Below are 16,305 nucleotides of genomic sequence, written 5' to 3'. Positions count from 1 at the left end.
GTCTTCATCGAGACATCTTCATCGAGACAGGGAGATTTTTGCGCTAACGGTTCTTTTTATTTACTTTTCTGTGAAAGCTTATTTATTTATTCTTATTGCTTTTTAAATTATTTATTTCAACCCTCACATCTTTGTTTCCTCGATTTACATTCCAATCTCTTCAAATTCTTTATTTGCTGTCACAAATGCTTCAGTTTTTAGTTTTGAAGTGGCTGAGATATGTCTGGATGAATTTTTCTCTTTGAATCTGCATCGAACCACCCACCATGGGTATATATGTTCTATGGCTTCAGAGGCAAGAACAACAACAAAGGTCGCCTTCAGGATCTCGGGATACCGAAGCGAGGAGAAAGGAAAGGAACACAAAATGATCCAGCTGCTTAAAACGTATCTAGTTTGAGCGCTTCGTTTGCAGCTAGTCATAAAGGCATGATATCCGTCCTTCTATAAGGCGCATTGACGGCATGCCGATGCAGATACCTCCATTCATATGGGTGCTGAAAGCATCTGTGTGGGGCACCTCCGGGCGGCTCGGCTGTAGCTGTGCGGATGACCACTTCATCTTTAGCAGCCATTCCTTCTTGCTTGGCCGTGTTTCAGTATCTGCCGTTGCTTGGGAACCGAACAGCCGTGTAGGATGTCTGCTACATCTTGCGTTTTCCTGCTTTCCTGCTTTCCAGCCTCTTGCTGTCTTGGGTGTCGTCTCGTTTTTATGCCTTTCCAGCCCGTTGTGTCGTATTGAACTGTGTACATCGTTTCTGTCGCGCTGTGCACCCCCACCTCCATCCGCTACACCACCAGCCTATCCGTTGTTCTGCACCCAGAAGCAAAGATGGGCGGGTGATTTCGGCAGACACTGAGTAAATCCTTGTTTTGGCTGGTTCTCTACCAGCCTTAAAGCTGTGGGCACTATGTGACCGCATTCTCTCAGCTATTTCTTCTAATGCGACAGCTTTTAGGTTATCGTCTCGCTTCTCTGTCACGAAATTATCCGATTTCTCGAAAGTATCGTGACGTCATCCACTTCCTGTGACCACCAGTGGACTAGTCAGAGGGAGCCGCCAAAAAGGAAAATCTGATGGCTCAAAACATTTCGAAGTTTGCGCCACCTCGAAAATTCTATACGATCCCTAAAAGTATGGAAGTGGGGCCACCCCAAAAAAGGGATTAAAGTGGATTAGCGAGGATTAGTTGGTGGATGAAGATGGATTAATGCGTCGGTATAGTATAATCCCTTATGATAATCCAGTCTAATGTACTCGAAGACTCTAGAACATGATGACTCATGCATACCACATAACTTCAGTGGGACCGGCTCCAATCGGAATTTTGGCATGAAAATTGCAACAACATGGATGGATGGATAGGAGCGCCCCCTTTGAAACGGGGTGGTGGCAATTGCCACCATGCTCAGCTTTTCTTTATTTATTATTTTTTTTGTTTACTGTGTTGGCAATTCTCATTAAGATTCTCCATCACCTTTGCCTACGGTTTCCTACTATTCTAACTTTATGCCACATCTCTGCTTTTCAGCCACCAATCCTCCAATCGCTTTTTGCTGACTTCCACTGCAGATTTATTTACATGACCATTGTTATCTTTAAACCCTAGGGCCTCAGAAAGAGTGACTGTGCCTGCATCGACATCCGGATGGATACCATCACATTTGATTATGAGGTGTTCAATTGTTTCCACAGATCTACCACACACTGCACATGTGTCATCTTCTTCGTTAAATTTCCTTTTGTAGCTGCGCGTTCTAAGACACCCTGATCTAGCTTCAAAAAGTAGGGCACTGCCTCTTGAGTTATCATTGTAGACGCCGCCACAGCCAACCTCACTCGTAGGGGATTTTCTTCTATAACAATATGGTTAAGAAGGGCCCCGCAAGTTTTTCTTTTTTTTTTGTGCGCTCTTCTTGCGCCGCGACATCACTCACACAAAGAAGCGGAAGTAAGCACACGGCGCCTTCCGCGAGCGCTTGTTTTCTTTCAGCTGTGAGCGCTGCGTCTTGCACTAACGCGTGCTAGTAGGCTGCAGCAGCGCTCTGATGCCGGCTCACTTCGGAAAGGGCACCTTCGCGGCACAACATGCGCACCTGGAACTCAGCAATGAAAATGTGCCCAATATTTTCGGACAACCATGGAATGAGCTAAAATGCTGGTGTCTATAAGAAAGGAGCATATTGGCATATTCTAGAAGTTGTACCATTTAGCTACTGGTCCGGTCAGGAATGCCATGCTGGCCTAGGAAGCCGGCCGCAGCGGCGTTGGGCTGAGCGGAAGCAGCCACTGGCTTCGCTGTGTATTTTTAGTTCTCTGGCATGTGTTCGTCAAAATACTGATGAACATATCGGCTTAGCTCGCGACTACTGCAAACCCTTATCTTGCATATCAGTCGCTAGCACTGCATTCATCTCCGCACCACCGAATTTGTGTCCCACAAGGAAGAAGCCCTTAATGTGAATAAACAAACGAGGGGGTGCGGGGGGGGGGGGGGGAGGTGGGGGAGGGGCAGGAGCTACAAGTTGCGAGCAATGTTGAAAGGACAGAGCAGAAATCCCGTCATGACACGTCGTTAGTAGTGCTGCCGCTTATTTTTCGACTCACCGATTGCTAAATAACAGTAAGAGAGAATACGTAGAACATGCTTTCCATATGATGCGGTGAGTGGCTAGTTGGTAGGACATTATGAGAACAAAGAATAACTGCGCAAAAGGGACGGGACAAGAGAGAATGTATATTGCATGTACACTGTACATGCAAAGTAATCTATCAGAGGTTAAAACCAGCGCAAACGGGGACGAAGCAGAGAGAGGGACTGCTTCCTTACACCTCAGTCCACTCCAAGATCATCAAACGGGGAATAGTGAAAGCAGCAATGAAAGCCGCATTGACAAGATCTTGCCACCATGATGTACAAGCTAGTTTCGACGCCCAAATTTGTCGGCTGGAAGCAGCAGGTTACCCGACGCAGCTACTGTCCAGTGTCGCAGAAGGAGTACGGCAAGAGCTTAGAGGCAGGAAAGAGATCAAGGCCACATCACAAGAAAGGAAGCCGTATGCAGTAATTCGTACATTCATGGCTTTTCGCACAACCTCAAGAAGGTAGGCGAAAACGTTGGCGTAAAAGTGCTGATGTCAGCACCTAACAAGTTAAGGAGCATGTGTGCCAAGGTAAATAGTGAGCGAACGGGAAGGAAGCAGCGCCAAAAGAAGCACAAGAACATGCACGTGAAATGTATTAAAAACGTCGTCTATCAGATACCACTGTCATGCGGGCACACCTACATCGGCCAAACAGGGCGCAGTTTAAATGAAAGGCTGCAAGAGCATAAAAGATCTTTGAAAGGCGCCATCAGCAGTGAACTGGCAAGACATTGCCGAGAGCATGAATGCGCTCCACCACTTGGCAACACCACAATGATATCTACCTACCCAGACCAACGGACGAGAGAAATTGAAGAAGCCATCAACATTCGCAAAATGGTGAAAAGTGCGTCAGCATCCCTTCCATTTCACTTCGCTACAGCGAAATTAATTATCTGTGTATGAATGCATAATCTCATGCCACGTGGTTTTTCGTTTATCACGCCTTCCCTCTTTCTTTTTCCTTCCTTTTTTGCACGAACGAGAGGTATTTAACCGGTGAACGTGCAATAAAACTTGGTTGTTAGTCAGCGTCGTGTCCCTCTCTCTGCTTCGTCCCCGTTTGCGCTGTTTTTAGCCTCAGATCATGCACCAACCAGCCCAAATTTCCACCCTTTTAATCTATCAGATTCCGCTGAGCTGTGGTAAGGTGTACGTCGGGAAAACTGACCGCCGCATCAATATTAGATTATTAGAGCATGCCAATTCAAGGGGGCAGCATCTGCCTAAGCATTGTAACACTTGCAAGCATGATGACAAAGATTGTAATCCGCTTTCCGACTGGACTAAGGTTATCGGAAACTCGAGGGATAAGAAAGTACGGGAAATTATCGAAGCCTTGGAAATCGCGAGATTAGGGCCTGACAAATGTGTTAGCGGTGCTTCAGTACACCTGTACCGCCAGGAGTTGGAGTTTCTCGATTTCACGGGATGACTGCGGCTTGTGTATTTGTGGTTGGTGCGCATACGCTTTGCTGTTGAAGGAAGGAGGCGTTGGTGGATTAAATCAGTTACTACTCTGCGTTCGTCCCGTGTGGTTCTTCTTCTTTGTCCCGTGCTTTTTGCGCAGTTATTCTTTGTTCTCATAATGCTTTCCATTTTCTTGGAAACAATCATGCCTATTTAATTTAATCACTTATTTGTTTATGTGCTGATTCATTACGTGGATTGCGTTTGTCCTACCTAATGCATATTTCACTCAAATATTTCGTAGCGCGGGGAACGAATGATCTGCCGGAGGACAGATGTCAGCATCATCATCATCAGCCAGACTACGCTCATTGCAGGGCAAAGGCCTCTCCCATATCCCTCCTATTAAGCCTATCTTGCGCCAACTGCGGCCACTCCACCCTCTAAAACTTTTCAATCTCATCCGCCCACATAACTGTCTGCCGCCCCCTGCTACGCTTGCCTTCCCTTCAATGCAGTCTGTTACCCTTAACGACCATCAGTCATGTTTCCTTCACATTACATCCCCTTCCCAAGCCCATTTAGTCCTCTTTAATTTCGACCAGGATGTCACTAACCCGTCTTTGATCCCTGACCCACTCTGCCAACTTCATGTCCCTTCCTTAACTTGACGTTACACCTATAATTTTGCTTTCCATAGCTCGCTGCGCTGTCCGTAACTTAAGTTGAATCCTATGCGTTATCCTCTGCCCCACAGATGAGTACCAGTAAGATACAGCTGTTCTATACTTTTCTCTTGAGGGATATTGGTAGACTGCCGTTCATGATCTGACAGAACCTGCCAAATGTGCTCCACCTCATTCTTAGTATATTCTAGTTATTTCACTCTCGTGGTTCGGATCTGCGTTCACTATCTGCTCTATAGAGAGACATTTTCTTACCTCTTCCAGCACCTCGCTGTCAGTTGTAAAGGGCTCTATCACTTCCGAGAGTGTTGAACATTGGTTTTCCGCAAATTAATTTTTAGAGCCACAGTACTGCTCTGCCTGTCGAACTCTTTTATCATGCTTTGCAGTTCATGTCCTGAGCGGCTTATCAAGTTAATGTCATCAGCGAATTGCAGATTACTTAGGTATTCTCCATTAACTCTTATCCCCAACTGTTCCCATTTCAGGCCTCTGAACACCTGTGAACAGGTGAACAGCATTGCCGAGATCGTGTCTCCCTGCCTGACACCCTGCCTTGTTGGAATTTTATTGCTGAGCTTATGTATACGACTACGGCAGCTGTGCACCCGCTATATTTAACCTCCACTATTTTTACGTAAAGATACGCTCTTCCAGAGCGCTCGTATTGGCTTCGAGCGCGGCAGGGCCAGCCTAGTCCGGGCTTTATCTACGCTTCATTAATTTTTCTTTCTTTTAAGAGCTATAACAAAAAGCAGGGCTCTTTACTCTTCGAATTCGAGATATCTACACACAGAGAGGTATTTGGCTCTTCTAAAAGAATATTTTCTGTACTTAATTACCATGAAAATTTCTTGGCCCCTTTGTAAACAAAGCGTGAAGTATATAACTCCCTAGGATAGAAAGTAATGACGTGGTTCCGGATGCAAGTTTTTTTTTTAATACGCGACTATTAGCCAGTGCCTAACCAGAAAAAAGCTATACCGTGTTTATGCATGCCATTATGGAAGTCCCAAGGAACGCAGTGACCGCCAGCGCAGTGCACGTTTCTCTTTTCGTTTTTCTTCCCTCTGAATTCGACAGGTTACATATTCCTGCCGAGGGCTCATCCGCTACCGGAGGATCACGCTTAGCTAGGATGCGCAAAATGTGCAAGAACAAAAAGAACTCAGGCGATACTCGGTGGATCGTTTGAATGCCATAGCAGCCAAACGCGTTATACCCAAGATTGTTATATAATTATCATCAGCCTGACTACGCCCACAGCAGATCAAACACCTCTCCCATGTCTCGCTAATTAACACAGTCCTTTGCTAGCTGTGGCCACCGTATCCGCGCTAACTCCTTCATCCCATCCGCCGACCCAACCTTCTGCCACCTCCTGCAAAGCTTGCCTACTCTTAGAACCACTCCGTATCCCTTAACGACGAGCGGTTATCTTGCCTTCGCCTTACATGCTATATCAGAGGTTACACTGTTATATCCGAGGTGGACACGAAAGTGCGTTATATCGGAGGTGGCATACCTGGCTTCGTTGTATCCGAGGTAACATACGAAAAGTCGTTTTATGCGCTGTTAAACATGAAACTTCATTAATCCTTGGATAATAGACTGACGTTTCTCTCTCCGAGATTAACACACGAAAGATCGTTACAACCGAGGTGGCACACTTCAAGTTGGTATAGGCAGTATACGAAGTTCGTTCGTAGCCGTGCGGGCTATTACGTCACACGATGGCCGCCATTCCCGCTTGCACTAATTCCCGGGATGCTAAAGAATTTATGATTCGTTTTCCAGCCCAGCGCAGCCACACTGCCAGCAAGGGGACAAAGCGCGTTGCGCACTCCGTCCCCTCCAAAGTGCTGCTCCTCACCTGCTGGCCCGTGTAAACGGTCTTCACTCCGGGACATCCTTTCCAGCAATGATGCCAAACTACTGAACCGTAAAAAAATGGCTGTGGCTTAATACATGAAGGGAAAAAAGAGCTTTGAAAAGCAGCTAGGTGGGTACTGTACGGCCGTATTGCGGCACTGTGGTTTAAACGCGCACTGTGCTTTAGAGGGGGGTGAATATACGTTTCTTTGTTTATTTTTAGTTGACTCCCGGTGATCTGGAAAAACAGTTTGAACCGTTGTTTTTCTCGTCGTGTTTCCAGCAGTTCCAGGTCGCAACATTTCAGCATGTCTGTTAGAGAACCCGCCTTCCGATAACGCGAACAAACAACACGCACTGCGGGGCTCTGAAATTTTTCGAGCCTATCTCCCAAGTACACTTGGTGGGCGCTCCAAACAGAGGAGGCATACTCCAAAACCGGGCAGATAAATGTGTTGTATGCAGTTAGCTTCAAACTTTTTGGTGCATGCTGTAATTTTTTTCTCAAATATCATAGTTTGCGATAGGCTTTAGAGCAGACCTCCTCTACATGGATGCGCCAGCACAGATCGTCATGAATAATTTCTCCTAAATACTTAAAGCTACGTACATAATACAAGGAGCTTTCCCCAATTCTGTAATCAAAGGAAAGCTTGGTTTTAATTCTTGTGATATGAGCAAGCGTCGACTTAGTGTAATTGATTTCCATTCCCCATTTTACGCAGCAGTCGTATAAACATTGCAGGCATCGGTTGATTTTAATTTGATCAGTTGAATCGGTCCCTCTAGAGTTAATTAGGCAATCGTCAGCAAAAAGTTTAATTTCTACAGGTGATTCAACAACACTAGGGATGTCATTTACCAAAAACAATAACGGCCCCAATACTGACCCTTCTGGAACCCCAGACAAAACTTCTAGTGAGCTAGACGTGTAGTTTCCAATGCGGACCGACTGTACACGGTCACTCAAGTAAGCTGCAATCTAGTTTACAATGTTTGAATCAATACCTGCATTCCGAAGTTTAAACAGCAGTTTATCATGCGGAACCTTATCAAATGCCTTGGCAAAATCTATGCAGATGACGTCAGTTCGCGGGCATCTAAAGCTGCACAGAAATCATGAACCGTTTCAGTGAGTTGTGAAACAGTGTATAAACCACTTCGGAATCCATGGTGTGACGAACAGAACAAGTTATTTGCCTCAAGAAAGAGAATGATGTGCTTTGCTATGGCGTGTTCTATAACCTTGCAAGTCACAGAAGTGAGCGATATTGGACGATAGTCGGTTACTTGACTTCGACTGCCAGATTTAAATGCAGGAATCACAACAGCACTGCGCCAATCCTGAGGTAGTGAACAGGTTGCCAAGGGCTTTCGAAAGATTATTGTTAGGTAAAATGATGCCCATTCAGCATATCTCCGCAAGAATTCACTAGGGATCCCATCTGGTACGCTTGTTTTTTTTTTGTATCAAGCGCAAGCAGCTGCTAGAATATGCCCGGTTGGTTGATTTCTAGAGGGCCCATTACGCAAGCACCAAATCATCGCACTCATCGTTTCCATGATCGGTTGCTTTTTTCGTAAATACTGACTGGAAGAATACTTTTAAACAGTCTGCTATCTGCGTCTTTTCTATGATCATTTCAGATTCACTTTTTATCTGGTCTGTTTCTTCTTGTTTATCGCTGAAGTACCTCCAGAATTTCTGCGGCGAAGGCTTGAGGCAGCCCAGGAGCGTTTCGCTAAAATACTGTTTCTTGGATTTCCTTAAAGATTTTCAGTTGAGCATACGAATTGGACAATTCGGCTGAGTTTTGTTTCTTCTTGCGTAACCGTTTTATTCTGGGTTTCCTGTGGATAATTTCCCGAGTTACCCAAGGGCTATGTTGCCTCGTCTTTTTCATGGGGGTAGGAATGAAGGCATATACGCAATGTTTGATGGTGCCCTTATAACGCTGCCAGAGTTCAACAGACTCATTAGATGACGCAAGCTCAAATTCACTAAATGATAGGCTTAAAACATCTACGATTGTAGTATCGTCAAACCGAGCGTAGTCTTTTATCAGTTTAGGAATAGATGGTCGCCGGCAAGTGTGTGTGCCGATTGGCATATCGACGGATATCATTTTGTGGTCTGACATTCCCGGCTCGACTGACACCGTACTAGCAGCTATTTTGTAAGATACGAACACAAGTTCTAGCAGTGACTGGGAATACGACGTTTCTCGTGTATTCTCTGTAACAATTTGCCTCCAATTATGACAAAACATAATTGCCAGGAGTTTTTCAGCACTCAAGACTTCAGTGTGGCCGGCCGAGAGAGTTTTCCAATTTATGTGGGGTCGTTTGAAATCTCCAGTCATTATTAGCCGCATGTTATTGTTCAAATGAGCACAAAAAAGCGTTTAATTTGTCTGAGAACTCAGGCGTGGTAGCAGGAGCGCTGCAAATGCCTCCTATTATGAATACAACGCCAGCTAATGATATTTTGCACCATGCTGCTTCCGAAAAGCCACAGTCTATTTTTCAGCTCTAATTGATGATTTCACAACTACGGCTACGCCTCCACCTCTAGAGTCCCTATCCTGCCTGAACATTTTATACCCGGGAGGAATAATACAATCGCTGGGAATTGAGCTATTTAACCATGTTTCCCTAATAATAACTACGCGCCTGCTGTGAGAGAGTAATAAAGATGAGTAATAAAGAGAATGAAGATATTTCATTCACGAGTCAATCTGCACGTCACCCACCGGGCTGATCCTACGAACTTTACACCATTCAGGTTCTTCCTTGATTGCCATAAGTTTCCTTTTTCCCGCACACAGGTGAGATGTAGAATAAACCTGATGGTTTCTTGCGACAGCTGCCACCTGAGTAGTTCGTGAAACAAGTGCCTATTTATGCACTGTGACTTTCATTTCTATGTAACCACTCCTGCAATGTCTCATACCTAAGACAGCAGTATCTGTAAATAATAAATATTAATGGGAGAGCATTTACGAGCAGGTCAGCGTCTCCAAAAAAATTTCCGGCTTCTATGTCACGAAATTTTCTGGTTGGTCGAAACATTCATAACACCAACACGACATGACCGCCAGGGGGCCACCCATATAGCACTGCCAAATTTGAAAATTTGCGGACTCCAAAATTCAGAAGTTGGCCTGCGCTTTAAAACTTCAAAGGACACCCAAACTTTTGCAAGTAGGCTCACCCCAGAAAATGAATTAAAGTGGATTAGTAAGGCTTATTGGGGGTCAGTATAATCCCATATGGTAATCCTATGGAAGGCACTCAGGCATTCCAGCAGGCGGTGACTCTTGCATGCCATATCCTCTCAATTGAAATGGTTCCAGCTGCAGTTCTGGCGATAAAATTGCAAGAAGAGCATGAAAGACTCATCGTATACACCACAGAAAGAAGCCTAAATTATCGCATTTTCCTCTTTAAGAATGGGATTAAGCAGGCCCCCAGGTATTTTTCTTAATATTTGTTATTAAGGCATATTCGAGCTCACCGAGCAAATTTAAACGTCGAAAGTAAACAAGTATCTTCTCTCAGTTACAATAAATTTGCTAGGCACGTCCAGTTAGAAGGCTCCGCAGATGCCGCTATCTGCCCCATCAACAAGGAACTGCGTGTAATTGGACGCAGAAAAGGTTTCTAACGGGATGACATCCATTTTAGCTACGGTATGGGCGGAACAATAGGATGGCGACTTGTTGGTAGGGCAGCAGCTATTCTAGGGGTCCGAAGGCGCTCAGAAAGAGGGAGTAATGGAAAACTGACACCTTTCGGGGCCTAAACCGATAGTACGCTGTGAAGACCGCTGTGCTGAGCGCAAACGTGGGCTGGAGGGCCCAGATAGAAGCAAGGAGACGAAGCGCAGAAAGGAATATGAGCTAAATCTTGAAAAAAAAAGCAGAGGAATAAAAAGGAGAAGCTCAGCAACATAGCTTACACAAATAAGAAAATGAAGAAGAGAGCGGAAGAGAAGCGGAAGAGAGAGAGAGAAAGTGGCTGAAAATAAAGCAACAGATAGAAACAGAATATTACAAATTACGAGTTCATGGAAACGCACCTTAGGGGCCTCGACGAAGCTTCGCTTATTCCAGGCCGTAATTGGGAAGGTTACATTAGGCGAGAGTATATAGAATGTTTCTTAGGCATGGGCTCACTTGGGAATAAGTAAATAAACGAAGTGAGGAGCCTGTACTGGTTAACTGCAGGAAAAGAAGTGCTGTTAGGAGTAGTGTATCTGTGGAAGGGAAGCAACAGCAATGCGAGAAGTTTGATCAAATGTCTATCGGAAGATATTGAATAAATGCGAGGCAAGGGGAGGTTCTTATACCGGGCGATATGAACGCTCACGTAGAAGAACTAGATAAATACCTAGACTGTAAAGGAAACATTATCTTGACCACGTGTGAGAAGAATGACTTTATTATATTAAATAGGGAAGGGAAATATGGTGGCGTAATCACTTGGGAATCGGGACCTTCCCCTCCAGCACAGAATGCTGTATAATGACGGGAGATTCATATGAAAGTCTGAATATAACGAAAATAGAGGAGGAAGTAATAAACACTATTGGGAGCCACCATATTAGTTTAATTGCAATGAATGGACTCATAAAAGATGCAGCTGGTCCCTGAAATCATTACATGCAACACGGAATTCGGTACATGACCGTCATTTGATGACCATATCACCAGCAGTAGAGACATGTAAAGAGTTGTCTCCAGTAGATAATGGACTTATGATGAAGTCCTAAAAATAATTTAGAGAGAGATAGATTTGGCAGTTGAAAAAAACCAGAGGAGGGGTAAAAAAGGACACAAATGTTGCTGGAACGCGGCTACTAGAGCTCCAATATGAAGCCGCCAAGCCGCTTGCAGAGCATACCGGAAAGTAAAACAAGAAAAATAGACCCTTGGCCAAAATTCAAGAGAAATGGGATGAGTACAGAGAACGAAAGAACGATGCCCGAAAGGTGATCCAGGAAAAGATTAAGGCTACAACCAAAATGTGGATGACAGGTATCCGGACAGGAGATAAGCAGGCTTCTTGAAAGTTCCAGGACCATATGAAGGTACTTCAATTGAAATGCGTCGCCATACACACACAGGAAAACGACGGTAACTTGTTGGGAAATGAAGAGGCCATGCCAGTTCAATATCCTTGCAAGCTTGTGAAGTAAGCTCAGTAGAAAATAGGTGATAGGTGGTGTCTACTTTCGATAAGTGCATTGTTTTGTTGCTACAGCCTTAAATGTGCATGCGCTGACTGCCTTCGTTTTAAACCAATGGAATGATTGTGCATTTCAGTAAACTTACTTGCAGGCAACGGCGGTCCTGTCATATCGATCATATCGATATTCAATCGCTGCCGATGCTGAGGCAGCGATCGAATGGTGAGCGTTAAAACAAATAACATAGGTCGCCGGTTCGAATCCTTGCCGCTAGATAGATTCTAACTTCACTAGTAAGGTTATGCGGCACAAAACGAGACATCGTATGCCACCACCCCGAACACTGTGCGACAAACGGTTGTGCCGCAATGTTCATGTGACAATTTTTAAAGTGGATTTTTGGGATTACAATAGGTCGCTAGTTGAAATCCATACCGCGAGATAGGTTGTAAGTTGACTAGTAGGTTTATGCTCCACAAAATGCTGAATCGTATGACGCTATCCGGAACATTGTGCGGTAAATGGTTGGCCCATAAATTTTACACAAATTTCGGGTCTGAGTGGCCCGAATTTGACGCCTGCCAGGCAGGGAATATATATATATATATATATATATATATATATATATATATATATATATATATATATATAAGCAAGCGAGCAAGGGAAGGTAAATGAGGGGGTCGTTATAAATATGACAGAAGCCAACAGCCGCAGAAACCACGGTATAAGAGGGATTTAGAATATTACTGAATATGTTATCGCTGAAAGCTAATTAGATTTAAGCGATAACATATTAAGTAATATTCTAAATTGATCAACACCACAAAATAAATAAATTAATTAAAAATCCCCTGTGTCCCGTGGTTTCTGTGGCTGGTGGCTTCTCTCGCATATATATATATATATATATATATATATATATATATATATATATATATATATATATATATATATATATATATATATATATATATATTCGTCTGCGTCTGATGGTTTTGCAAAGACGAAGACGAAGTGACAGTGCTCTCGAGAGTCTTTGGCCAGCGCTACGCTTGTGTGCCTTTCGCCGACCTGATCCCGGACTGCTGCCGTTGCCATTCCCGTCGCCCCAGTACCTCGTACTAAACCCCCCGTTACATTTGGTGGAAGTGCCGGGGTAAAAACATCGGCCCTGGAGCTCCGTAGTCGTGCTCTCCCGACGCGCAAGATGCCTGAGGACGTCCAACACCAGGCCGTACAAGTGGGCCAGGCTGTCATCTGTGCCGGCTCCCTTCGTCAACGGGACCCGACCATTTTCAGCGGCACCGACGAGAACGATGTTGAAGATTGGCTCACATCGTACGAGCGGGTGAGCGTATACAACAAATGGGACGATGTGACGAAGCTAAACAACGTCATCTTTTACCTCGCCGGTGTGGCTAACCTCTGGTATCGCAACCATGAGGCAGATATTCAAACCTGGTCCACCTTTAAGACTAAATTTTCCGAAGTATTTGGTCGGCCGGCTGTCAGGCAACTCCGAGCCGAACAGCGATTGCGCGAACGATCTCAGCAGGCTAGTGAAAGCTTCACTAGCTACATTGAGGATGTCGTCGACTTGTGCAAGCGGGTCAACGCTCGTATGTCGGAAGCCGACAAGATCCAACACATCTTGAAAGGCATCGATGACGACGCTTTTCAGATGCTTCTAGCGCGCGACTTGCGTACCGTTGCTGAAGTTGTCACGCTGTGTCAAAGCTTTGAGCAGTTGCGCAAGCAGAGGATGCTGACACGCCAGCGGCCACAGCAGGTTGAGTCGCTTGCCGGGCTCACGCCTGCTCCTGACCCATCGCTGCTACAGCAGATTAAAGACTTCGTGCGGGAAGAAGTGGCACGTCAACTTTCCTTTCTGCCGAGCGCTCACGACCAACCATCATATCTGGCTCCAGCCCTCCGACATACAATTCAAGAACAAATTGCTGAGGCTCTTCCACCGGCCCATCCGTCAACACCTGTCACGGTTCCGCTGACATACGCTGACGTTGTCGCCAGACCACAACCTGTGGCGGCTCCGCTCACATATGCCGAAGCCGTCGCAAGACCGCCTCCTGTCGCGGCTCCAGTGACGTATGCCGATGTCGTCGCAAGACCGCAGCCGCAAATCTATAATGCGCCTCCGGCGCATTTGCGAGGGCCAGTGGCTTACCGTCGACCTACTCCAAGGGTCAGCGATTACTGGCGCACAACGGACAATCGGCCGATTTGCTTCTTTTGTGGTCTCCCAGGTCATGTATCTCGGCATTGCCGCCGTCGTCGCCCGGACGCGGAAATTCCTCCCCAAGCTCCTGGGTACTGGCCTCCACCGAGTCAGTACTCTGTGCCAGCTGCGCCGCCGCAAAGTCGTACTTTCTCGCCGGACCGTTCTACCCTCTCCAGCCGCCGGCCCTCTTCTCCACGACGCCGGTCTATCTCGCCTATGCGACGTCGCCCCACCGCTAACCAGGAGGAAAACTAGGCGCCGCAGTTCCTGAGGCGAGAACTGCGTCCACAACGAACTTCGAAAGGCACACAAGCGTAGCGCTGGCCAAAGACTCTCGAGAGCACTGTCACTTCGTCTTCGTCTTTGCAAAACCATCAGACGCATCTTCTTTAGCCTTACAATCAAATGTAACGGGGGGTTTAGTACGAGGTACTGGGGCGACGGGAATGGCAACGGCAGCAGTCCGGGATCAGGTCGGCGAAAGGCACACAAGCGTAGCGCTGGCCAAAGACTCTCGAGAGCACTGTCACTTCGTCTTCGTCTTTGCAAAACCATCAGACGCATCTTCTTTAGCCTTACAATATATATATATATATATATATATATATATATATATATATATATATATATATATATATATATACACACACACACACCAGATGTACAGGGTCCGTCAAAAGTTCCAAGGCCACAGGGTTTGCTTTTGAGAAGCATAGTCGGGCTGTTGAGATAGCCTCGAAGCTCAAAATATCTGTAGAGAATAGAAGAAGGATCGTTCTACCATCTGAGAACCTCGATAGCTCAATCGGAATCTTAAGTGCCAGGATATACCGATGAAAAGCGGACCATGTGGCCTGGGAACTTTTGACGAACCCTGTACGTAGTTTAGTTCCGAGCTATGGTGCTCGTGTATCACCGGGCCGACTGTTATTATTTTATTCCATTATGTAAGCACTTGGTTACCATGGCAACTATTGGGTTACGATTTACGTTTTCAAGCATAACGCTAACATCCGAAACGCAAGAACTAGAGCTTGACGCACTAATACAATTTCGTTGCTGTGGAAGCTGCCGTCTTGGATTCTATCCGTTCCATCAGCATAACTCGGAGGCTCCAAACGCGACAGGTAGAGCTGACGTTCTAAAAACTAGCGCTCAATCGCTTCTCACAAACAGTGCGTCGCCAACTGGCCCCGCCCCGTGTTTTTTTTTTTAAATTTAATTCGAAGAAGCACTGATAGAGTTACGCGGAGGAGAGAGGGAGAGACGACACCGACATGGGCCTCGGGGCAGGGGCTTAGCCAGAGGGAGGGTCTCCCCCTTGCCGACCCTCCTGCGCCGTGACCGCAGAGAAGGTCTTGGAGTAAGCCTCCTCCGCCAGGCGTAGGACAATAATAATGCAAAAATGGCGCGCAAATGCGGCACTCGCCTGAGGACGAGCTCGGGCGCCCTGGTGCTCAGCAGCAGGCCGATCTCCTCGAAGGTGAGGAAGAAGAGGAGGTCGGCGTCCGGCAGCCGACCTTCGCGCACCATGCGCTGCGCCATGCGCTGGCACACGAGCCGCAACTGGTGGATGGTACGCACCACGGCAGACTGCGCACAGGAGGTATAATGACAGGCCGCTCAGGAAGAGCCACACACGGCTGTCCGGCTGCCCTTCCTAGTACTCGCGCCCTTGTAAGTCTTTGTCAAAAGTAACCAGGCTTCATGGTTTACTTCTAGCTTGTATAGTGGAGCCCTTGTGCTTTTCTAAAGATCAAAAGGTGTTCGAAAGTAAGAAGACCCCTAGTCCTTACCTTTAATGACCGTTTCAACTTCAGGGAAGCCGTAAGGCATCGACTGTACGAGCTAGAAGCAAACCATGCAGCCTCGTTACTTTTGTCAAAGACTGCACGTTGCCCCACGAAGGTCAGGCTAAACGGACAGCATAGGCGCCCTTGGTGTTCTACATTTAAGGGGAGCACATCGTTATAAAGGCCGTATTTACTCTTAGACCTGACCGAGAGTAGTGACTGAACTGACTGCCGTTAGAAAATATGCTGACGTGGACTTGGCTCATGCCTTGTGTTATGCACGTACATTTAAGGCAGAAAGCTGGGCTAGTTGGTGTTTGGATTGAGAGGACATAGTAGTAGCGCTAAAAATACAGGGGCAAGGGTAGACGAAGACAACAGAGGCGCTGTGTACTAAAGATTTGAAGTTCCTGTATCGGCAAGTGCCGTCACAGATGCGATTCGATTGTTGATTTTTTTATGC

General features: G+C 46.1%; 1 protein-coding gene across 3 annotated transcripts in view; it reads right to left on the bottom strand.

Annotated features, from left to right (window-relative positions):
• The window catches only part of LOC149367674 (uncharacterized), a 247,321-nt gene that overhangs the window by 22,424 nt on the left and 208,592 nt on the right, over positions 1–16,305 (bottom strand). For all 3 annotated transcript variants that reach the window (XR_016285090.1, XM_089556781.1, XM_089556773.1), the window contains one exon: positions 15,479–15,642. Coding sequence is in view for 2 of the 3 variants with exons in the window: in XM_089556781.1 (XP_089412907.1) it covers positions 15,479–15,642 (164 nt within the window). In the remaining variant the exon portion in view is untranslated. The remainder of the gene's footprint in view (positions 1–15,478; positions 15,643–16,305) is intronic.

The sequence above is a fragment of the Amblyomma mixtum genome, chromosome 1 (genome assembly GCF_055824585.1).
Source record: "Amblyomma mixtum isolate Tamu chromosome 1, ASM5582458v1, whole genome shotgun sequence".
In the NCBI taxonomy this organism is placed as follows: Eukaryota; Metazoa; Arthropoda; class Arachnida; order Ixodida; family Ixodidae; genus Amblyomma; species Amblyomma mixtum.
The sequence above is the reverse complement of the archived record's forward strand: the minus strand, read 5'-3'. Positions and strand labels throughout refer to the sequence as shown.